Below are 24,498 nucleotides of genomic sequence, written 5' to 3' on the forward strand. Positions count from 1 at the left end.
ACAATATCGCAGGCAGGCTGAAACGAAACCGGAAAGTGCCCAAACGATACGAAGACTTTGTGCCATAGTTTTAATAAGAACTTTGGGACAGTATTTTAATCTTTTATCATAAAGTGCATGTATGAGTGCTGTAGGAAGTAAATTTTATGTAGTTGAGTTATAGTATTACCATTAGTTACGATGTTTGTATGTTTCCGAGGGATATTGGTAAGTGAAGGTAAAGTTTATTTCTGATTAAAGGAGGGATGTCATGATAATGAATATGTATGAGATATACCGGAAGTCATGTGGTATGAGAGCGAGATAAGAACACAAGCAGGAGAACAAAGGAAACCGGAGAATAAAAAGACACTAAAAAGTTTACCTGATAAACTTGTGTTTAATGTTTTATTAACTTCACATTTCGGGCCACAAATGTGACAGTTAGGACTTTATTCCTTGGAGCGTTGGAAGAATGAGGGGAGATTTGATTGAGGTTTTCAAAGTTATAAGGGAGAAAGAGTAAATGCGATTCGGCTCTTTCCACTTAGGTTGGGAGAGATAAACACGAGACGACGTGGTTTAAGGGCGGAAGCAGAAAGATTTAATTCAGAGGTTCTCAACCTTTTTCTTTCCACCCACAGGCCACTTTAAGTCATCCGGAAGCCATCAGGGCTCTGTGATCAGTAAGGGATTGCTTAAGGCGGTCTGTGGGTGGAAAGAAAAAGTTTGAAAGCCACTGTTTTAATCAATCATCCCTCATTGATGAGCCCGGTTTCAGAACTCCAAAGGAAATGGGCCAATTACCATTTTTTTCTTAAGCAAAATACTTCAGTTGGGTCTAGAACAGTGATTCTCAACCTCCAGTCCCAAGCACCGAGGGCAGAGGGATGACTTAAAGTGGTCTGTGAGCAGGAAGATAAAGATTGAGAACCACTGGTTTAGGAGGAATGTTAGGGGGAACCTCTTCACTCAGAAAGTGGTGGAACAAGCTGCCATCTGACGTGATAAATGCGGGCTCACTCTTTTAACTTTTCAAAATAAACTGGAGAGATACATGAACGGGAAAGGTCTGGAGGGTTGTGGAATGGATGCTGGTCAGTGGGACGAGCGGTATGATGTTTTCGGTTCAGACTAGAAGGGCTGAATGGCCTGTTTTCAGTCCTTTAGTGTTCTATGATTCTAACACATAGGAGCAGGCCCGTCGATGATCATCTCATCTCCACCGACCTGCCTTTCCCGCACATCCCTTAATACCCGAACGATGTAAACCTCTATCCAACATTGTCTCAAAGATATTTACTGAGGTCATCCCCTCTGCTTCCACGGACACCGCCATCTGGGAAATCAGTTCCATCCAAAATCTACTTCCCTGGATCTTGAGGCAACATCCCCTAGTTCTGTCGTCGCCCCCCCCCCCCCCCCCCCCACCCACCACACCACTGGGGACAGCTTACCTACCTCGATCTTATCTGTGCCTTCCATAATTTTATACGTTTCCATGAGATCCCCTCTGATCCTTTGAAATCCCAACGAGTACCGTCCCAGACGACTCGATCTCTCCTCACACGGGCCTAACCCCCTCACCTCTGGGGCCAACCTGGTGAACCCTCCTCTGCGCCGCCTCCAGAGCCAGTGCGCCCTTCCTCAAGTGCGGACACCCGCCGCACCCCCAACGCCAGTGATCCCAAGCCCTCCTGCACGGTAATCGCTTGCGAGCGTTGCAGGAAGGGGCGTCAGTGTCTCGGGGCCAGAACAACACTTTCGTCCAATACAGGTCGTTCGGTCCACGATGGTGTGTAAACCTGCTCCACGACCCAGCTCATGTCCGACTCTCTCTTTCCCTCTTCTCTGCATCTCTGTCTCTCGCCCTTGTCCGCTCATACATCTCTTGATTTAGCTGTGGGGGAACGGATACATTTACAGAGCTGCGACAATTGCGCCCCGGTCACCTTCGCGTTCTTACCTGCAACGGATATTGACAGGGGGTCACTGAGCGATGAGTTGTACTGCCAGTTGCCGACCGTATTCTGGTACATGCACGAGTAGTTTCCTGCATCAGCCATGCTCACGTTCAAGATGGAAAACTGGGCGAGGGCGCTGAGCAGCTCCACCCTGGTGGCTTGCACGGCATTGCCCTTGTACAACTGAAAATCGCTGGGTTTGTAGTGCTTGGGAGCCTTGCAGACAAAGACGATCGTCTGTCCCTGGGGGTAGGTTGAAAATGGGACCTTCACTGATATGGTCGGCCTCTCGGTGAAACCTGCGAGATAAATGGGAGAGCTCAAGCCCGAAGCTCCAAGTAGGAGGTGGGGGGGGAGGTGGGGGGGGGGGAGGTGGGGGGGGGGGTGAAGGGGGGGGGTGGACGGCGCCAGCGATGGGGTCCAGGGCTCGAATCCCCGCCAGGAGTCGGCGCGTTCTCCCCGAGTCTGCGTGGGTTTTCCCCCCGGGGGGGGGGGGGGCGGCCTGGCCCGGCCCGTGGGCCAGAGGGGCTTTTTACCGTGCAGTAGATCGAAATCGAAGTAGATATAAAGTACACCGTTTAACCAGTTCCTCTCGCACTTTGATTTCACTTTTGTAGAGAAATGGGACAATTGTCACGGGGTGGAAGATTTCAGATTCAGATTTACTGTCAGACGTGACTTCACGTATAACCCTGAGACTCGTCTTCCTGCGGTCGAGGAAGAATGACCACTTCTTGATAGTGCAAAAGAAACTGGCCCAATGTCCACACGTAACCGAATAAGAAATATGAGCAAACTTCCTGTGCAATAGAGAGAGAAAGGGCCCAAGCAACAGCCCTTAAATGAGTCCCTGATTGAGTTTGTCGTTGAGGAATCGGACGGTGGAGTCCCTAAACCTGGCAGGGCGAGTCCTGTGGCGCCCCGACCTCTCCCGAGGTGCTTTGACGATATTCTCCCCGGTGAATGTGCTCGGTTTTGCCCGCGGTGACCTGGGCTGTGCAGGGCTTTTTAATGCTGGGGGGGCGGGGGGGGGGGTGAAGCAAGAAGATCTCGAGGAGCGTCAGACAAGGACAAAATCAACCCCTCCCGCCACCAACGAAACAATCCAGGAAATGTTAGGCTGCTGAGCCTGGCATGTGGAGGTTATTAGAAGGTATTCAATAATGTCCAAACAATAATTGGTTTGGCAATGGTGATTGGCCTCATAGAACGGTACAAGCCCTTCAGCCTTTGATGTTATGCCCACTCATATATCCTTAAAAAAACCATCCCGACACAGTAACCCTCTATTTTTCTTCCATCTGTGTCTCTTAAATACCCCTAATGTTTCAGCGCCTACCAGGCACCCACAACTGTTTCTCTTTGGATACAATCGAATATTGGTCTCCCCTTCAAGTACTGACCAGCCCTGAGCCTGTTGAGCATCCCAGATTGGACATTCTTGGGTGTATTCAGGCTGTTCGGTGTTGATTGAGCCTACATTCACCACATCATTCCATACTCCCACCACTCTCTGAGTGCAGAATTTACCCCGAATATTCCCCCTAAACCAGTGGTTCTCAACTTTTCTCTTTCCACCCAAAGACCACTTTACGTAATCCCAATGCTATCGGTGCTCTGTGATCAGTAAGGGATTGCTTCAGGTGGTCTGTGGGTGGCAAGGGAAGGTTGATAATCACTGCTCGAGATACAAATGTGACTGAAATATCTTGCTTGAGAAAAATGGTCATTGAATCCATTTCCTTTGGAGTTATGACACCGGGCACAACCCGGTCAATGAGAGATGATTAAAACAGCAGTTCTCAAACTTTATCTTCCCACCCACAGACCACCTTAAGCAATCCCTTACTGATCACAGAGTACAGATGGCATCGGGATGACTTAAAATGGTCTGTGAGTGGGAAGATAAAGGTTGAGAACCACTGCCTTAAACGTTTTCCCTTTCAGTACCCCTCATATTGATCTACCCCAAACTAAGTGGAAAAAGCTGATTCACATCCACTCTGTCTGTACCTCTCATAATCCTGTAAACCTCTATCAAATCTCCCCTCATTCTTCTACACTCCAGGGAATAAAGTCCCAACCTGTTTAACCTTTCCCTGCAACTCAGTTCCTGGAGACCGGGCAACATCCTCTATCAAATCTCCCCTCATTCTTCTACACTCCAGGGAATAAAATCCCAAACTGTTTAACTTTTCCCATGTGACTCAGTTCCTGGAGACCGGGCCACATCCCAGTAAATCTTCTCTGCACTCTTTAAGTCTTATTGATATCTTCCCTGTGGTTCGGTGTAAAGGCAGTGCTGCGGCTGGTGGGGGAGTGGGGGTGAGGCATGGTGCACCATCTTGTGGTGCTCCTGTGTGGTCTAGCCGTCAGCCGCCGGCTCCGCACAAGATTGGAACAGCCACTGAGTGCGCCGACAGGGGTTTTAATTCAGATCCGGCGGCCACAGAGTCTGCGGCCGAGACAGCGGTGCCCATCCACCAGCAGCAGCCCGCAAGGGGTCGCAGACCCCGGGTGACCAGAGCGCCAGGGACCGGGAAGATCACACCCACCCCCAGCCACCCTGGTCTGAGAAGGAAAAGCGGTGGAGACAGCCCACGGGGACGGGGACTGCAGCGGGTCGCACCGGCGAGAGGACACCTGCACCTGTGGGTGGGGCTGCTGGCGACTCAAGGCATGGAACCTGTGTGGGCTGCTGGAGGCTGCCTGACAGTAGGGTGGGGGGGAGGGTTGTGACGTCCAGGGACCGGCTCAAAACCAGGATGCGGTGGGGGGGGGGGGGTTGCTGATGGGTCCCTGACCATGTCAGAGGTTCAGATCTGGTCGCCGATGGCTTGGACTGGAGTCTGTGTGGCTGCGGGAGTTTGAGGTAAATCTACGGCCACTCGGTGACTCTCGGTTCTCTCTTCCGACTGTAAGAGATGCTCAGGCGATTCCTGCCAATGGCGAATCTGTCCGCCTTACAGCAGACAAAAAGAAATTTCATGAAGTATGTCACTGTTTTATTCTTACGACAACAGATTGAATCTGGAAAACCTTTCCCACAATACTGCAAAGTTGGCCTCACCAATATCTTATACAACTTTACCACAACATTGCAGCTCCCGTATTTGATATTGTGACAGAGTGTATAGAGGTGTTTGGCAGATAAATTGGGAAAGGTTTGTTGGAGCAGGTCACACACAAAGACTTTAAAACAGCAAAATTTTGCAAGAGGCTCAAACTCACAATGGACTGTTATTTGCAAAAAGGCAACAAATGTAATAACAGGCAGCAGCATCTTTGGAGAACAGAACTTCCTGTCTGGAGGGTCATGTGATCGTTGCAGGCAGAGAGGAGAAAAAAAGCAGGCTTTGCTCTCAGAGAGGAGGGAGTGTGAGAGAGAGAGAGAGAGGGGAGAGAGACACAGACATCGGATCCAGAGGGACAAGCTGGCAAGCTTTGGAAGACGACCTGGTCAAAGGAGAGGACTGGCTGACCGGTGTTTCCCTTGGAGTAGGAGAAACAGAAAGGAACTCTGAGGTGGATGTCCTGGAACAAGAAAAACTCTCTGAAAACCATTTACCTGTTTAGCACCAAAGCCTGGTGAACTTTGTTAATGTTAACTTCTGTGCATAGTACGAGAATTGCCTGCAACCAGTGAGATTGGACTGTGATCCAAAGAACTTGGCTGAACTTACACACACGTGCTTAGAATTAGAAGGGGATACAGTAAGTTAAGTGAGTCAATAGAGACCAGTTGAAGTTTGATTCTATTTTCATGTTCAAAGATAAATGAAAGCAACTTTTGTTTAACCCTTTGTCGTGGTGCATATCTATTGCTGCTGGGTTTTGGGGTCCTCTGCACTCATAACAATACTTTAATTTATGAAGTCCAGGCACCATCCAACGTATTTGGAGAGACAACTCACTCGATATCGTTATCTTCACTCGATCACTGTGAGTGGACAGGTGGAACTGGTTCCCGATCACCACCTTGAACATGCAGGTGTAGAACGACTCTTGAATGTTGCTGATGTTTGTCAGGAGGAGGATGGAGCTCGATGCCGAGCTGGGGCCCGAAGAATTCAGCGGGCCGGACTCGCCCACCTTGTAGAGGTAGAAGGTGATCTCGGCGAACTGGCTGGACGCAGAGCAGCGGAACTTCACGTTCTCCCCCAGCACGAAGGTGGCAGAAGCCCTCAGCACCATCAGGACCGGTCTCCGCAGGCTGTCTGTGACCAAAGGTGGGGGTAGGAGGAGGGGGAAGAGAGAGAGAGAGAGATCAGTGAGCAAACACTGACCCACTCTGGAGCTTCAGACGCTGGACCTGGGACACAGAACCTTACGGCAGAGTGCCTGCCCACAATGCAGAGCCAACTAGTGTAAAGCTGTTCCATCACTCTTTCCATCACTCTCTCTCTTCCCTCCACTCCTCCCCCTCTCTGTCTCCCCTTCATCCACCTCTCCTTCTCCCCTTCCCCTCCCTCTCCCTCTTTCTCCCCTTCACTCTCCCTCTCCCCTCTTTTTACCCCCCTCTCCCTCACTCTCCACTCTCTCCATCTCTCCCTCTCACTCTACCCCTTCCCCCTAACTCTCCCCTTCTCTCCCCTTCTCTCTCCTCCTTCTCCCCTTCACTCTCCCTCTCTATCTCCCCCACACTACCCCATCCCCTCTCTCCCCCTCCCCCCTCTCCTCCTCATTATCCCCCTGTCATTCCCCTCCCTTTCCCACACCTCACCTCTCCCCACCAGACACATGCATGGAAGAAAAATAGAGGGTTACAGGGTAGGGAGGGTTTAGTATTTTTTAAAGGAATATATGGGTCAGCGCAACATTGAGGCCGAAGGGCCTCTACTGTGCTGGAGTGTTCTATGTTCTATATGTTCAGATTTAATGCCGTCTACCAATCTACCTTTCTTTTTCAGTCTTCATAGACTGAAGGCCTGTGACGAGTGGTGTGCCTTGGGGATCGGTGCTGGGACGATTGTTGTTTGTCTTCTATATCTATCCTTTTTTTAGACGTTTAGATTTAGACACACATTCAGGCCATTTCGGCCCACGAGCCCGGGCCACTCAATTTACACCCCGTTAACCTACAACCCTCCCCCACCCTAGTCCGTTTCGAACTGGAGGCCCCCTCCCCCCCCCCGGGGAAAACCAACGCAGACACGGGAGAACGTACCAATTCCTTACAGACAGCGCAGGAATCGAACGCCGATCCCGATCACTGGCGCTGTAAAAACATTGCGCCTTGTCCAGCATTTGGAAGGCACCAGTGTATATATTGACCCACTCGATTAGTATATTTTGTTAAACTCTTTTTTGTTTTTACTTGTAACATAGTGGTTCTCAACCTTTCTCTTCCCACCTACAAACCACTTTAAGTAACCCCGATGCCATTGGTGCTCTGTGATCAGTCAGGGATTGCTTCAGGTGGTCTGTGGGTGGCAAGGGAAGGTTGAGAATCACTGCTCGAGACCCAATTGTTACTGAAATATTTGACTGGAGAAAAATGGTCATTGGCCCATTTCCCTTGGAGTTCTGAAACCGGGCTCATCACAGGTCAATAATGGACGATTAAAACAGTGGTTTTCAAACTTTTTCTTCCCGTCCACATACCACCTTACGCAATCCATTACTAATCACAGAGCACCGATGGCATCGGGATTACTTAAAGTGGTCTGTGTGTAAAAGAAAAAGATTGAGAACCATTGGTTTATGGGCAATTCTTCACTCAGAGAGTTAGTGGGGGTGTGAATCAAGCTGCCCATCTGATGTGGGGAATGCGGGCTCAATTGTGTGTTTTAAGAATAAATTAGATAGATACGTGAATGGGAGAGGCCTGGCCAGTTATAGAATGGGAGCTGGTCAGGGGGAGTAGCTGAATGATGTTTTGGCACAGACTAGAGGGACCGAGCAGCCTATTTTCTGTGCAGTAGTGTTTTATGGAGTTTAAGGCAGAAAAAGGTGAAGCTCTGCATTTTGGAAGGGCAAACCAAGGTACGGCGTACATGGTAAACGGGAGGGCACTGAGGGGGATCGTCTCCACACAGAGAGCGGCGGGAGTGTGGAACGAGCTGAGGTGCTGAATGCGGGCTGGATTTGAACATTTAAGAGGAATTTGGACAGGAACATGGGTGGGAGGGGTATGACCTGGGTGCAGGTCAGTGGGACAAGGCAGAATAATAGTTCAGCATAGACCAGAAGGGCTGCAGGGCCTGAATCGGTGCTATCATATTCTAACTCCCCACCACCCAACCTTGCCCCAACTGCTGCCACTACCCCACCCCACCCCCACACCGAGGACCAGCGCCCGTGCCCTCACCTGTCACGGACACCCGCACGGGTTCGCTCTCCGTCGAATTGTACAGACTCCCCGAGCGCTTGAGCTGGTAGAAGCAGGTGTAGCCTCCGCCGTCGGCCTTGCTGACATTGCCCAGCTGGAATGTGGTGGAGGAACCGGCCGAGAGCCGGCTGAACATGGCCTCACTGGCGCCCACCTTGCGCAGGAAGAAGAAGGCGCCCATGTAGAACGGTGGGGCCACGCACCGGATGCTGACATACTCTCCCAACGTGTAGCTGGGGGGGTTCCGGAACAAGTGGATGACCGGTTGGCCTGGCTGCTCTGTGGGGATGGCAAGGACACAGAGAGAAAGCGTCAAGTTTGTCACCAGCCAGTTGCACGAGCACTAACCAATGAAGCAGCGTTTCTCGGTCCTCAGTGTAAAGCACACAGACACACAACTGGACAGAACACATATACAGGCAAATAATTCACACGCAGGATAAGTATTAATCTATACAAATAAATATTGTTTCATGAATATGAATCTCTATCCCTTCTCCCCCTTCCGCTCTCACCCTTCCCTTCCCCTCTCTCTCTTCACTCCCCCTTCTCCCCTTCTCTCTACCTGCTCCTTCCTCTCTCTCTACCCCCCCCACCCAATCAGGTTAACTCCCCCAAGCCACCAAGTTTCCACTCCCTTCCCCCGTCTCCTTTTCCCCAGCTCCCCACCCCACCCCATATCTCTTGTCAGGCTCTTCTACCTTGCTGCTGAGGGCAGGGCCACAGAGGGGGCAGCGTCTGGATTGAAGAATGTGTCTCATGTGGCAAGGTTGGGAGAGCACAGGAGCTTTTTGGAGAGCGAGAGGTGGCCTAATGAGATCAAGGGGACCTCTTAGGCGGGGCGGGCAGCACATATTCCCCGGAGTGAAGTGTGAAACACCGTGGTTAAAGTGAAAAGACAGTTTCAGCAGGTCAAGCCGTGTCCTTTATTTGTCAGCTAGGTCTCATCCACAGTGATTTTTACTACTAGAACAGGTAACATTTGTACAAAAAAAAATCATTACTAAAGCTTGTGTGTGATGGTCTGGGACGGGAGGGGGTCGAGGCGGTGACACCATGAGTTACTGCCCTGGTTGACACCAGCCCTAGTGGTTCATGTATCTTTCTCTTTGCTCTGAAGTTGTCATCGCCAAAGGGCGCTCCCGCCACCACACAAATGCTCTTCCTGGCAGGCGTGTCGTTGGTCTGTGTGAATATTAAAGGTTAATGTTGCAACTTAAGGAAGGAACGTCATGTCTTCTTCCTAAACATTTGGGCAGCCACATTGCAGTCTCATGGGAGGGCGGAACTCGCCACCCCGCCGGCCCTTCTACCGAGGGAGGGGCGAGGTGGGGGGGGAGGGGTCCATCCCTCCCCAACCAAGTCAAGAAAAATGCACCTGCGGTTGGGCCGCCACAAACCCCTGGTGTGTTCCCTGCCTTTGTCGCGGGTGTCTTGACCGTTGTGCGCAGATGGGTCTGTTGAGTGTGGGGACCGGGGAGTAGACTCAGAACCAGTGACAAATTTTGTATTGTAATTTCTGATCACAGTTTGAAGACCTACAAATTTAATATTCAGATTCTATTTATTCATCTTAAACCACAATATGAATTACATTGCATAGAATTCAAAAAATACATTTAAAAGATTCCATGTGGTTTTTATATAAAAGAAGAAGCCCCCCCCCCCCTACCCATCTACTCCAACCCCTCCCTCTCGCCAAGACCCTTCAAAAAGAAAAGAAATAGGGGTGAAAAGTTACAGAGGATAAGTGTAGTGGAGTATTCTTTAGACGTGGGTGTACCCGTTGTGGAATCACTGTATGCATTGTCGAGTTGATGCATACACTGGGGGTGGGGAGGGTGGAGTTGATGTCCATTCAGTGGAGTTGAGCGCCTGTCTGCCCCCCCCCCCCCCACCCCCTCCAGGCGTGCAGGCTGGGCCGATGCACATCACATGGACAGGAAGTGGCACCAGCGGTGCTAGCCCAGGTAAATCCCAGATAGGGAGACAGAAATAGAGAAACAGATAAGAGGGACAGAAAGATAACTAGAGAAAGGAAGTAGGAGAGAGGTGGAGAGAAAGGGAAGGAAAAGAGGAAGAGAGGGAGGGTAAGAAAGAGAGAAAATGGGAGTAAGAAGGGAGAGGGAGGGAAGGGGATGCAAGGGGAGACGGTGAGAGGGCAGGAGGGGATAGGGGAGAGAGGGAGGTGGAGAGAAGGGAAGGGAGATGAGAGGGGGAGAGATTCAGGGAGGGAGAGAGATGGGGAGGGAGGGAGGGGGAGAGAGAGATGGGGAGGGAGATACAGAGAGAGGGAGGGATACAGAGAGAGATGGGGAAGGAGGGAGAGATGGGAAGAAGAGACTGGGAGAGAGAGATGGAGGGAGACATAGGGAGATCAAGAGCAAGGGAGAGATGGGGAGGGAGAGAGAGATGGGGAAGGAGACATGCGTGGGAGATGGGGAGGGAGGGAGGGAGAGATGGAGAGGGAGAGAGAGATGGGTTGGGAAGGAGATGAGGAAGGAGGGAGAGAGGTGGGGAGGGAGACAGAGTGGGGGATGGGGAGGGAGGGAGGGAGAGACAGGGAGGGAGGGAGAGACAGGGAGGGAGGGAGAGGTAGGAGGTAGTTTTCCCACCCTCCTTATTCCTCTGATCCGGAGCTCGGGTGGGGGGCAAGGGGGAGCAAACCCGTGCGGAGAATACCCCCCCCACCCAACCCCAATCTCTGTTGCCAACCGGACTTTGGGCCCCCACCTCCACCCCCCACCCCTTCCCCAGCCTTACCAATCACAGTCACCCAGACCCTGTCGCTCAGGCTAGAGTTGTACCACGTCCCCTCCCTCTGCAGCTGGTACATGCAGCGGTAGGAGCCAGACTGCGTAGTGTTGATGTCCTCTATGACAAAGGTGACGTTGAAATACTCCGCCTCGGCCGTGGCGGTGCGGACCCAGGTGGGGTCGCTGTCCTTTTGCAGGTGGAAGGTCCCCCCGGTCAGGTAGCTGGGCGCCATACATTTAATCATTACTGTCTCCCCCTGAGCGAAGCTGCGTGAATTTCTCAGCAGATTAATTTCAGGGCGCTGCGGCTGATCTGGCAGACAGAAGGACGCAGCTTCAGAGTGAGTATCAGAACTTATCAAGCATTCAATCTTGTGCCAACCCATACATTCCTTACAAAAAAACTACTAATCCCTTCCTACCCCATTACCCTCTGTTTTCCTTCCACCCATGTGTCTAAGAGCCTCTTAAATGCCCCCAATGTTCCAATCTCCACTCCCATCCCTGACAAGGCATTCCAGGCCCCCACTACTCTCTGGGTAAAAACACCCCTGAACTTCCCTCCCTTCACTTTGTACACACATCCTCTGTGGTTGGCTGATCCTCTCCCCCCCCCCTCCTCTTCCCCCTCTCTCCCCTTCCCTTCCCCTTCTCTCCTCCTCTCCCTATTTCTGCCTCTTTATCTGTGCCTCTCATAATCCTCGTCTCCTCTCACCCTTCTACGTTCTAAAGAGAAAAGTCCCAGCTCTGCCAACCTTGCCTCATGAGACTTGTTTCCCAATCCAGGCAGCATCCTGGTGAGTCTCCTCTGCCCCCTCTCCAGACCTTCCCCATCCTTCCTGTAATGAGGTGACCAGAACTGAACACAATACTCCAAGTGGGGTCTCACCAGAGATTTGTAGAGTTGTAACATGACCTCTCTACCCCTGAACTCAATCCGCCCATCAATGAAGACCAGCATCCCATCAGCCTTCTTAACTCTCCCATCAACCTGTGCGGTGACCTTGAGGCATATATGGATTTGGTCCCCAAGGTCTCTCTCTTCATCCACACTCTTAAGTAACCAAATGTGAACCCTGGACTCAGCCATCTGGTTAGTCCTTCCAAAATGCATCACCTCTCTCCAATCCAGGTTGAACTCCATCTGCCACTTCCCCGCCCAACTCTGCGTCCCGTCTGTATCCTCTTGTGACTTTCTTAATTATCCTATCAGCAAGTCATGAACAAGTCATGAGGTTCCTTGCCTTGTGCAAGGTCATGTTGCAAAGGCTCATATGAAACCGCCTTGCAAAAATAAATAAAAGGAGTGCTCCCATTGGCAGTGCGGTGGTATAGTGGTTAACGGAACTCCCTTACAACAATTGGGGTTCAAATCCTGTGCTGTCTGTCAGGAGTTGTACATTCTCCCTGTGTCTGCATAGGTTTTCCCTGGGGGCGAGGGGTGCTGCGGTTTCCTCCCACCGTTGGAAACGTACTGAGTTTTGCTGGTCAATTGGGTGTTCATTGGGCTCGTGGGCCAGAAGGGCCCGTTATCACCCTGTAGGTCTAAAATAAAATTTAAAAGTCAAAGCGAGGCAGTGTCTTTGGTTCATGGATCATTCTGGAATCTGATGGCAGTGGGGAACAAGTTGTCCTTGTGCTTCAGGTTCCTGGAGCTTTTCCCCGATGGTAACAGAGTGAAGAGCACCTGGCCTGGGGGGTCTTTGAGGATAGAGGCTGCTTTTTGAAGACCCCACCTCAAGTCGATGTCCTCGATGGAGTGAAGTCTGGTGCCTGTGATGTCGCAGGCCGAGTAAACAACCTTCTGGAGTTTATTCTTGACCTGAGAGTTGGTGCTTCTGTACCAGGCAGTGATGCAACCGGCCAGAATACTCTCCGCTGTCCAGGTTTTTGAGAGTCATCGGTGACGGACTGAATCTCTTCAAACTCTTCAGAACATACAGCTGCCGGCGAGCCTTCTTGGTGATTGCATCAACATGTTTCACCCGCTTGGGTCCCAACTGCCGCCATTTGGCCCTTGTCTGCACATGTTTGTGGGCCGTCGGGCCTCCACTGGGTGGGAACGACCCACGTTTGTCTTGCATTAAGGGTGAAAGGAGAAATGTTTGCCGGGAACCTCCTCGTGCAGAGCAGTGAGGGTGTGGAATAAGCTGCCGGTGGAAGAGATGATCGCAGGCTCGATTGTGAACATGTGCAAGGATAGGAGGGTATGGAGTGTTGTGGTCAGTGTGCAGGTCAACAGGACCAGGCACCCTAGATAAAACGAATGCTCTGTTTCTCTGCTGTAGTGTATACAGTTCCCTGCTTCAATGGTTCCAGGTTTCCCAGTTCAATGGTTCCAGGTTTCCCGGTTCAATGGTTCCAGGTTTCCCGGTTCAATGGTTCCAGGTTTCCCTGGTTCAATGGTTCCAGGTTTCCCATTTCAATGGTTCCAGGTTTCCCTGGTTCAATGGTTCCAGGTTTCCCGGTTTAATGGTTCCAGGTTTCCCTGGTTCAATGGTTCCGGGTTTCCCTGGTTCAATGGTTCCAGGTTTCCCGGTTCAATGGTTCCAGGTTTCCCTGGTTCAATGGTTCCGGGTTTCCCTGGTTCAATGGTTCCAGGTTTCCCGGTTCAATGGTTCCAGGTTTCCCGGTTCAATGGTTTCAGGTTTCCCTGGTTCAATGGTTCCAGGTTTCCCTGGTTCAATGGTTCCAGGTTTCCCTGGTTCAATGGTTCCAGGTTTCCCGGTTCAATGGTTCCAGGTTTCCCAGTTCAATGGTTCCAGGTTTCCCGGTTCAATGGTTCCAGGTTTCCCAGTTCAATGGTTCCAGGTTTCCCGGTTCAATGGTTCCAGATTTCCCTGGTTCAATGGTTCCAGGTTTCCCGGTTCAATGGTTCCAGGTTTCCCTGGTTCAATGGTTCCAGGTTTCCCTGGTTAGATCATTCTATGTTTTTATTATTCTCTTATTCTACAGCTGTCTAGCTCTACATTTCTCTGGTTGAACAGTTCTATGTTGCTCTGGTTTGACAGTTCTCGGTGTGCTATGGCCCCGGGTTGCAGGTCAATGTGTCCAGGCAGAATGATAGTTCAGTACGTAGTCGAAGAATCAAAGGGTCTGATCTCTGCTCTCTGTTCTCTCCTTCTCTGGTTCCAGGTTTCTATCTGTGGATCGCTCGTTCGATGAATCTCTGGTTCATGTCAAGAAAAGGTGGCCACGCTGCCGTTCCCCGCAGGGTTCCACCGCTCAGTCCAACCGCTGTCAGCCCTATGCAGGTTTTAACTGGCCCGTTAAAACAGCCGATGCTGATCTCATTTAAAATCCTGCGACTGCGGGGTCTGGGTCATAGACCCATTTGGCAGGGGCTGCGAAGAGGGGCCGCGGGTGACAGGCTCGGGACCGGCTGAAGGGGCGACCAGGTATCAGAATCGGACTACGAGGGGGCTCCATGGGCGTCGGGAGGTTCGGATCTGGTCGCCGATGGTTTGGGCTGGAGTCTGTGTAGCCGCGAGACCTGGAGGCGAATCTTCGGACACTCGGTGACTGGGAGGAATCTCTTTGGCTTCTCCCTCTCCAACTGTAAGGGGCGCCGGGCAATTTTTACCGATGGCGAATCTTTGACTGCCATACAGTGGACTAAAGGGAATTTTGTGCAATATCATATTTTCTGTTTCATTTCTGGGCCATAAAATAATCAAATCTTGAATCGTGAACTGACCTCTGGTTCTCGCCTTCTCCGGTTCTGATACTGGATGGGGCGGACGGGGGTGGGGTGAGAGGGGGTGGAGGTGGGGGGGAGAGAGGGCCAGAGGGTAGAGGGCAGGAGACGGGCAGGGGGCAGCAGGAGAGGGGAAGGGAAGAGAGAAGGCAGAGGGTTGTGGGAGAGGGGGGGAGAGAGAAGGCGGGGGTGGGAAAGGGGCATAGGTGGGGCAGGAGACGGGCAGAGCGGGAAGATATGGGCAATAGGGTCGGGAAGGAGTGAGGGACAGAAGGGGTCCGCAAGGCAGGATACAGGTCCCGGTGGCTGAGGAGCTCACCCGTGCAGATGACGGCTGCATCGTTCTTCGCCCGGCATGTCCTGATGTTCATCCACTGGGCCGAGCAGAACCAAAGGGTGAGCTCAGCACCACTGCAGTGCACGAGGTCCAGCAGGAGAGGCCCGGTGCCCTCCCCGAAGTGGCCGCCGGCCGCCACCGAGAGGCCAAAGCCACAGCCCAGCTGGCGGCAGACCACGTGGGCATCCAGAATGTCCCAGCTGGAGGCGCAGATGGAGCCCCACGTCCCGTTGTAGTTGTACTCCACCCTCCCGGAGCAGGCATTGGGGCCGTTGGACAAACGGAGCTGGGCGCCCCCTGCACGGAAACACAGCAAAGTGGTTAACACCAGCGATCGGGGCCTGGCCTCGAAGCCAGAAAGAGGTACATTCTTCCCCCACATCTGCATGGCTTTCCCCGGAGGTGGGGGGGGCAGCACAGAAGCAGGCCCATTTGGCCCATCAAACCACTTTTGTTTTGCCCTGTCCCACTGATCTGTACCCAGTCCATTGCCCTCCATACCCCTCCCATCCATGTACCCATCCAAATTCTTCTTAAGTGTGAAACTCAAGCTCGCGTTCACCACTCCAGTTCATTCCACACCCCAACCCTCTCTGTGTGAAGAAATTCCCCTTAAACATTTCCCCTTTCACTCTTAACCCAAGTCCTCTGGTTTGAATCTCACCAACCTTCAGGGGGAAAAGCCAGCCTACATTTACTCTATCTGTCCCCCTCATAATTTTAAATATCAAATCTCCCCTCGTTCTTCTACTCTCCAGGGAATAAAGTCCCAACCTGTTTAACTTTGCCCTATAACTCAGTTCCGGAAGACCAGGCAACATCCTAGTAAATCTTTTCTGCACTCTTTCAATCTTATTGATATCCTTCTGGTAGTTCGGCGCCCAGAACTGCACACAATATTCCAAATTTGGCCTCACCAATGTCTTAAAACAACTTCAGCGTTACATCCCAACTCCTGTACTCAATACTTGGATTAATAAAAGGCCAAAGGCTTTCTTTACAACCTGCGACACCACCTTCAGGGATTCTATATCTCCAGATCTCCCTGTGAGAGATGAGGAAAACTAATATGAAAATATGAGAGATGAAGAAAGCTAGTATGGATATATGTGTAATGAATAAAGCCAGTATGAATAGGATAAGGGTAGATAATAGAATGTAGGAAGTAAAGTTAGTCTGAATAAGGTAAGGGCCTTCTAGCCTTAGACAGAGTCAGCAAGTTCCGCATATAAGAGTTAGTAAGCCCTGAAGGTTGGGAAGGTGTGAATAAGGACAAAGGCAGGTGAATAAGGACAATGACATGATAGGACACAGACAAGATACCCCCTGGTCCTCCAAGTTCACAGAAACAGCACGTAGGCAGACAGAATTGCCTAATGCCAAACTTATCCAGGAGGCAAAAGAATGTTAGTGGGGGGACAGTACCTCTACACTGAAATGAAATGTATAAAAGTTGGGTGAGCCCCAGTGTATGTGTGTATTCCCAGGGTAAGGGGAAGCACCCAACTTTGCATTGTTGTATAATAAATGGTCTTTGTTCTCAATTTTTGTCTCGAGCAAATTCTGTGAAGGTGCTTCTGTTTCTCACAAATGGGGGCTCGTCCGGGATCCCACTCCCTCCACTGACAGAGTGCCCAACGACGAGGGTAGGTGCACCCTGGCTGATTCAGCTGGACTCACGGACGAAGGGTGACTGGTCAGTGGATGAAGCGAGTGATATCCGAGAAGAGGCATTGAGAACAAATGACGGGAGGACGTTAAGGAAGCGCGCAGGGAATAGCTACTGGATCCCGGTAAGAGGAATTTTACTTACCTGTTAATATGGGAGGTGTGAGTAGCAAGGGAAATAGTCCTAAGGAAGGACGGGACGATTAGATAACTAAGCAAAGCTTGTTAGGATTAATGCTATCTGATTGGGGTGCAGGGAGGACCCGCGGGAAAGACAAACAGACCATGGTCAGGTATTGCGGTCTGGAATGGGTTAAAAACCCGATAAAAGGGAATTCGGTATATTGGCCAAAGTTCGGATCCGATGAGGACTGGATGTGTCAGGCATTGAACATCTGGCTCTATCAAAATCAAAGAGATAATATTGAGAGCAGAGAATATGCAGCCTGCTGGCTCAGTGGATCGGTTGATCAACTGGTTTTGAATGAAAAGGAATGTAAAAGACAAGAAGGATGAGGAACCTTTTGTCCCTGAAACACAAGGATGGGATGTGTTACATTCCCTTCCTCCACCTTATGCTCCTCCTATGCCAGCTCCTATCTTTCCCCTCTCTCCTATGCTCTACCCTTCTTCAACTTCCTCTCCTCCCCCACAGCTAAAGAAAGGAGAAGAAAGTAGGGGTGGTATGATGACCCATTCACAAAGTACTAGATTACCACCTCAATTGACAAGAGAGGGAGGAGACTTTGATTCAAAACAGTGTGAGACCCTCCGGGAGGGAAGGGCAGAACCCTTTGATTCATTTCCCGGAGAGCAGGAATCTAGACATTATAAAGGAGAGGATAAGCCAGAAATTAACTGGATAAGACCTTTACGGGAAGTTCCCATGGGAGGGGGTCTCGGTTTCGTAAATGTGCCCCTGACTAATACGGAGGTGCGTAATTTTAAGAGAGAATGCGCAATAAACAGAAAGGAAAGGCTAAGATTTTGATGCAGGCAGTCAAGGAAGTTGTGGAGGGACAGCAAGGAAAGGGTAGGGGCTGTGTGCCAGCTCCTGGATATTGGGAGGAGCTTCGGGAGTGGGAGAGTAGAGACCAGAGCAGGAGCAAGGGTAGAGGGGAATTCCAGGGACGACGACCGTTCCCGGGACCTCGTGGTAATCCCGGTAGGAATTGGGAAACAGGAGCATTAGTTTGCTACCATTGTAAAAAGGAGGGACATTTTAAGAGAGAATGCCCAATGCGAGCCAGGGAGACGCGATCTTACGCACTGATGGAAGCAGATTATGAATAGGGGGGTCACGGTTATCAGTCAATACACACCGTGGGGCTGCACGGAGAACCATTGGTAAATTTAAGCATAGGACCCCACAGTGACAAGATGACCTTTTTAGTAGATTCTGGGGCAGCCCGGTCTAGTATTTTACAACCACCCGAGGGTGTTAAGATAGAGGGGTCAGTGATGATTTCGGGAGTAGGAGGAAGAGATTTTACGGTCCCTGTATTAAGGGATGTAAGAATACAAATGGGAGAAAAGATAATAACAGAGGACATTCTACTGGTTCCCCAAGCTGGAGTTTGTTTGTTAGGACGAGATTTACAGGACCAATTGGCTATCGGCACCAGACCACAGGAATCAGGTATCGGGGTTCAATTGTATGTATTAACCGAGGAAGATCGGGAACTAATAAATCCTGGAGTATGGGCAAAAAGAAGCAATAGAGGAGTGTTAGATATTCCTCCCCAGCAAGTTACTTTAAAAGATCCTGAGCAAGTAATTAGACGAAAGCAGTATCCAATTCCGATGGCTGGCCGAAAGGGGCTGCAGCCAGTAATTGACCAGTTGGTGAAAGATGGTATACTCGAACCTTGTATGTCACCTTTTAATACCCCTACCCCTGAGGCGAACGATCAGTACATATCCAAATATTTAAAGGGACTTTCTGCCTCTCTATACGAATTAAAACGGAAGGGTTTATTAGCTCAAAACCCTCCCCTGGAGCATCCTATTCATTTTATTAAATCTGGTGATTGGGTATATGTAAAAGCATGGCAAGATCACCAACTAAAACCTGTCTGGGACGGCCCCTATTGTGTTCTTTTGATTACAGACACTGCAGTGCGAACGAAAGAAAAGGGGTGGACTCACATAGAACGAATTAAACAAGCTGCTGATCCACGAACTAAAGACATTGATAATCTACCCTCCACCTGGCGTGCAGTCCTTCATCCTTCTGATCTGAAAGTTACACTATGCCGGGAAAAAGTGCTGTAATGTTGTTTTTACCATTTGCTGTTTTGTTTACTTGTTGGTTCCCAACTTTTGGGAAATCACCAAATTGCTCAGAATGTATTAAGTCCTCCTGGAATAGGGGCAGCAGAGGTGACAATTATTTACCTTTAGAATGCAGACAGGGCGCAGGTATAGAGTATAGTCATAGTGGGGTACGTTATTTAGTATGGGTTAATATAGGATCCCAACATGGACCAGGGGAACAGAATGGCCCTAGAGGAGTAGACTTAGTTTGTATTCTGGCCTCTACAGATATTAAAAAGAGGAGTTTTAAAGAGATAGCACAAAGAAGATGGTGGGACAATGACAGACAGAATGTTAGTCAGGATTGTACATGTAGCAGAGATAGAGTGAATACATATGCTAATGTTCACAGACAGGCTGCAACACACAGGTTCAGTGATACTTATGCTAATGTTCACAGACAAGCTGCAACTCACAGATTAAGTGACAAGAAACATCCCTCCCCAACCTGGTCTCCTGTAAATCATCCTTTGGGTCACACAGACATTCGGAATGTTAAGAACCACCACTGTAAGGGGAGTTCCAGTTGTAAATAACGTAAGCTGCTCCAGAACACCACAGCTGCTTGGCATTTAAATCGTTTAATCAGACTCCAGCCTTGGAGATCATCACCGAACAGACAGTGATGGCCCTGAATTTATGGGCTGAAGAAAGACGACAGATACGAGCCACAGTTCAACAAAACCGCCTGGCTCTCGATTACTCGTTGGCTGCTGAAGGCAGCGTTTGTGAAAGACTGGTTAATGACAATGCTCACAACGGTCAGGCGGTTAAAGACACTTCTTCAGGAGTTCGAAAATCTTCCCATGCCCAGGTTCAGACTTGGCCACCTTGGTCCGGTGTGGGATGGACTAGACTTTTTATTGGTAACTGGAGTCTGATACCCACAGCCCTTATAGCAGCTGGACTCGCTATTCTGGCCATTATAGTGCTCCCCTGCCTAAAGACTTGTGTGCAGTTTTTAATTCAACGGACCCCTCGTCAGATCACTATAACCCAAACTGTATGTTTCCCAAATTCTGTCTGATGATGCTGAGACTGCAGTTCCTTTACTGACTCGCTGGGAAAAAGACCAAGTTTACAAGTAATACATTCCAGTTGAGAATTCACGAAGCGTAGCTAAAAGAAAAGTGAGGATTGTGAGAGATGAGTAAAACTAGTATGAAAATATGAGAGATGAAGAAAGCTAATATGGATATATGTGTAATGAATAAAGCCAGTATGAATAGGATAAGGGTAGATAATAGAATGTAGGAAGTAAAGTTAGTCTGAATAAGATAAGGGTCTTCTAGCCTTTAGACAGAGTCAGCAAGTTCCGCATATGTAATTAGTAAGAAGAATGATCAGCAAGTTCCGCATATGTAATTAGTAAGAAGAATGAGCAAGTTAGTAAGCCCTGAGGGTTGGGAAGGTGTGAATAAGGACAAAGGCAAGTGAATAAGGACAATGACATGATGAGACAAGATACCCCCTGGTACTCCAAGTTCACAGAATCAGGATTGCCTAATGCCAAACTTATCCAGGAGGCAGAAGAATGTTAGGGGGGAGGGTACCTCTACTCTGAAATGAACTGTATAAAAGTTGGGTGAGCCTCAGTGTATGTGTGTGTATTCCCATGGTAAGGGGAAGCACCCAACTTTGCACTGTTGTACAATAAATGTTCTTTCTTCTCAATTTTTGTCTCGAGCAAATTCTGTGAAGGTACTTCTGTTTTTCACATCCCTGTTCCTCTGCATTCCTCAGTGCCCGACCATTCACTGTGTATGTCCCAGATGTATGGATTTGGACCCACAAGGTCCCTCTGTTTCTCCACACTGTTCAGTATCCAACCATTCACCCTGTACTCAACCTTCAGGTTTGACCACTTCTCTGGACTGACCTCCACCAGTCCAACCCCACCACGTCCCTCCTCCAACTCAGCAAAACAGCCATGTCCACCCTCCATCCCTCCCTTCCTCTGTCCCTCACCCAGAACCACAATCTCCTTCGGCTCGCTGTCAGCCGACTGGAAGTCCAGCTCCGACTCCTCGAACCGGTAGTTGCAGAAGTAGAACCCCGTGTGGCTCGTGTTCAGGTTGGAGATGTTGAAGCGCCAGGTGCTCTGACTGGTCTTGAACTCCCTGGATAAGATGGGAGCCTCCTCACCCTTCTTGTAGAGGAACATCTTGGCGCCCTTGTACATGGAATGCACGCTGCAGGCCATATTCACGGTGTCACCCTTGAAAAACATCTTCGTTTCATAAATGGTCAGGTTCGGCGGTGGTGGCTGAACTGGTGGGGGGAGGGGGAGAATGAAGAAAACAGAGGTGAGAGAGTGGAAGGGTGGGTTAGTTAGTCCACGGATGTTGGTGGTGCTGGAGGTTGTCCGGGCTGGGGAGGGTGGGGGTGGGAGAGGTTGACAGGGTTTGTGGCAAGATGTTGGCGGGATGCAGAGGTGGGCAGACAGAGTTGAACCCAGCATGGTGCAAAGTTTTGGTCACTGTCGAAGGCAGGTTGGGGGGGGGGGGGGGGGTGAAATATCCAGAAACAGGTTTGGGAGTTGGCCAACCGGCCCGCTGAGCTTGCTCCACCATTCAATGTGACCATGGACGATCTGACAATGGGCCCATCTCCACCTTCTGGCATTTTCCTTTAATTCTCCAACCTGACAGTGGTTCTCAACCTTTCTCTTTCCAGTCACAGATTACCTGAAGCAATCCTGATGCCATCGGTGCTCTGTGATTAGTAAGGGGTTCCTTCAGGTGGTCTGTAGGTGGGAAGGGAAGGTTGAAAACCACTGTTTTAATCATCACTCATTGACTCGTGATGTGCCCGGTTCCAAAGGAAATGGGCCAATGACCATTTTTCTCAAGCCAAATATTTCAGTAACAATTGGGTCTTGAGCAGTGGTTCTCAGCCTTCCCTTCCCTCCCACAGAGCACCTTAAGCAATCCTTATTAATCACAGAGCACCCGTGCCATCGGAGTTACTTAAAGTGTTCTGTGAGTGGGAAGAAAAACCACCGCCCGGCAATGTAGAAATCTATCCAACCTTGTCTTAAATACATCTACTGAGGTTGTCTCCATTGCTTCACACAGGCAGTGAATTCCACAGATTCACAGCCCCTCTGAGAAAAGCAGTTCCTCCTCATCTCCTTCCTAAATCGACTCCCCTTGATCTTAAAGCTATGTCTCCTAGCTCTGGTCTCCCCACCACCCCCCCCCCCTTTCTAATGGGGTCAGCTTACCTACCCCTATCTTATCGATGACTTGCATAATTTTATACATTTCTATCAGATCCCCGCTCATTCTTTTAAATCCCAGCGAGTACAGCCCTGGGCAACTCGATCTCTCCTCCAACACCCACCCGTTCATCCCTAGAATTGGCCTGGTGAGCCTCCTCTGCACCACCTGAACACTGGGTCACGAGGAGCGAGTTTGCTGACAGGGGAAGGAGGGGTGGGGGGGTGGGAGCCGAAGGCGAGGGGACTGAGGGAGGGGCTCGGGGGAAAAGGGTCAACAGAAATTGGAGAAGACAGTGGTCAGTGGAAATTGGAGGGCACCCAGAATCAGGATCAGGATTTATTGTCCTGAAATTCGATGATTTGCGGCAACCCTGTCGCAACCCTTGTTTTGGAGCAAACTTTCATATTATAACCATCTTTCAACATTACTATAAAATAACAGTGCATGAAAAGTCAGGCAGTGTCTCTGGTTCATTGATCATTCCAGAATCTGGTGGCAGCAGGGAAGAAGTTGCCCTTCTCTTCATCTTTAGGCTTCTGGACCTTTTCCCCGATGGTAGCAGAGTGAAGAGGGCCTGGCCTGGGTGGTGGGTCTTAGAGGATAGAGGCTGCCATTTGAAGGCCCCCACCTCATGTTGATGTCCTCGATTGAGTGAATTCTGGTGCCCGTGGTGTTGCCGGCCGAGTGAACGAGTTTATTCTTGTCCTGAGAGTTGGCACCTCCATACCGGGCAGCGATGCAACTGGCCAGAATGCTCTCCATGGTCCACCTATAGAAGTTGATAAGAGTCTTCGGTGAGAGATCGATCTCCTCAGGCACCTCACAAAGTCTAGCCACGGGCGAGCCTTCTTCTATGCTCCAGGACAGATCCTCGGAGATGGTGACCCCCCAGGAATTTGACGTTCCTCACCCTCTCCACCACTGAGCACTTGATGAGGATTGGGTCATGTTCTCCTGACTCCGTCCTGAAGTCTGCCATCATCTCCTGGGTTTTCATGATGTTGAGCTCAAGGTTGTTGTTGTGACACCACTCAACGCGATGATCCATCTCCCTCCTGTACTCATCCTCAGTGCTGTTAGTGAGTTTGCCAACAACTGTGGTGACATCGACAAATTTGTAGATGGCTTTGAAATTGTGCCTGGTCCCACAGTCGGAGATGTATAACAAGCAGAACAGTAGGGCTAAGCACACCCCTGTGTTGATGATCAGTGAGAAGGAGACGCTTCCAATTCCTACTGACTGTGACCTTCCGATGAGGAAGTCAGGGATCCAGTTGATTTAAGTAACGCGCTGCTGGAGATGAGGGTAGGGGTGGAGGGATAGATTTGAAAGAGAGAGGGAGGTGGGAAGGTAGGAGCGGAGGGGAGTTCATGGGCTCCGACCGGGAGAGTACCTGCGCAGTTCACCTGGGCAGGGGAACCCCGGTCACACGACACTTGTTCATTCCAGGCTCTGGCAGGGCACAGCCACAGGTGCCTCTCAGCCCCACTGCACCTCACCAAGCTCATCGACAAGGGCACATTGCGCACGCCGTCTGCCTCCGCCGCGAACGACTGGGCGAATCCGCATCCGAGATCCCGGCAGACAACCTGGGCGTCTGCGAGATCCCAGTACTGGGAGCAGACGGATCCCCACGTGCTGTTGAAATAGACCTGGACCGTGCCCGAACAGTCGTTTTCTCCATCGACCAATTGGACATCAAGGTCGTCTGTGACAAGAAAAAAAAATTAATTTGAATTAAAATTTTAAATTGAGACATGCCCTTCCAGCCCATGAGCCCTTGCTGCACAAAGTCACCTACAAGCCCCGATACGTTTCAAAAGGTGGGAGGAAACCGGAGCCCCCGGGGAAATCCCACACAGAAATGGGGAGAATGTACAAATTCCTGACGACAGCGCCAGATTTCAAACCCAGTCCCGATCATCACACCAAATGACCCAGCCCAATTAACCCTCCCTCTCCCAATTATCCCTTTCTCACTATAATTTTCCCTCTCTCTCTCTCTCTCTCTCTCTCTGTCGCCCTCTCTCTATTTATTCGCCTTTATCCTCTCCGAGTCACCCCAAAGTAATGCTTTCTTCATGCATAGAGGGGTGGGGGTGTGGAAAGAGCTGAGGTGGGGAACACAGGCTCAGTTTTAACAGAATTTGGACAGGTACATGGATGGGGTGGGGTGGTGTGGTGTGGAGGACAATGGACTGGGGGCAGGTCAGTGGGACCAGGCA

General features: G+C 50.3%; 1 protein-coding gene across 2 annotated transcripts in view; it reads right to left on the bottom strand.

Annotated features, from left to right (window-relative positions):
• Window positions 1-24,498, bottom strand: part of LOC138758298 (scavenger receptor cysteine-rich type 1 protein M130-like) — a 102,639-nt gene that overhangs the window by 50,430 nt on the left and 27,711 nt on the right. The window contains exons 7-13 of one of the 2 annotated variants that reach the window (XM_069927015.1): window positions 23,667-23,981; window positions 21,194-21,319; window positions 15,047-15,361; window positions 11,038-11,343; window positions 8,254-8,553; window positions 5,858-6,160; window positions 1,946-2,242 (exon numbers count right to left, since the gene is read on the bottom strand). In XM_069927015.1, coding sequence (XP_069783116.1) covers window positions 1,946-2,242; window positions 5,858-6,160; window positions 8,254-8,553; window positions 11,038-11,343; window positions 15,047-15,361; window positions 21,194-21,319; window positions 23,667-23,981 — 1,962 coding nt within the window. Of the gene's footprint in view, window positions 1-1,945; window positions 2,243-5,857; window positions 6,161-8,253; window positions 8,554-11,037; window positions 11,344-15,046; window positions 15,362-21,016; window positions 21,320-23,666; window positions 23,982-24,498 lie in introns of both variants that reach the window. The other variant, XM_069927014.1, reaches the window with a different exon arrangement.

This window comes from Narcine bancroftii, chromosome 3, assembly GCF_036971445.1.
Source record: "Narcine bancroftii isolate sNarBan1 chromosome 3, sNarBan1.hap1, whole genome shotgun sequence".
Classification (NCBI taxonomy): Eukaryota; Metazoa; Chordata; class Chondrichthyes; order Torpediniformes; family Narcinidae; genus Narcine; species Narcine bancroftii.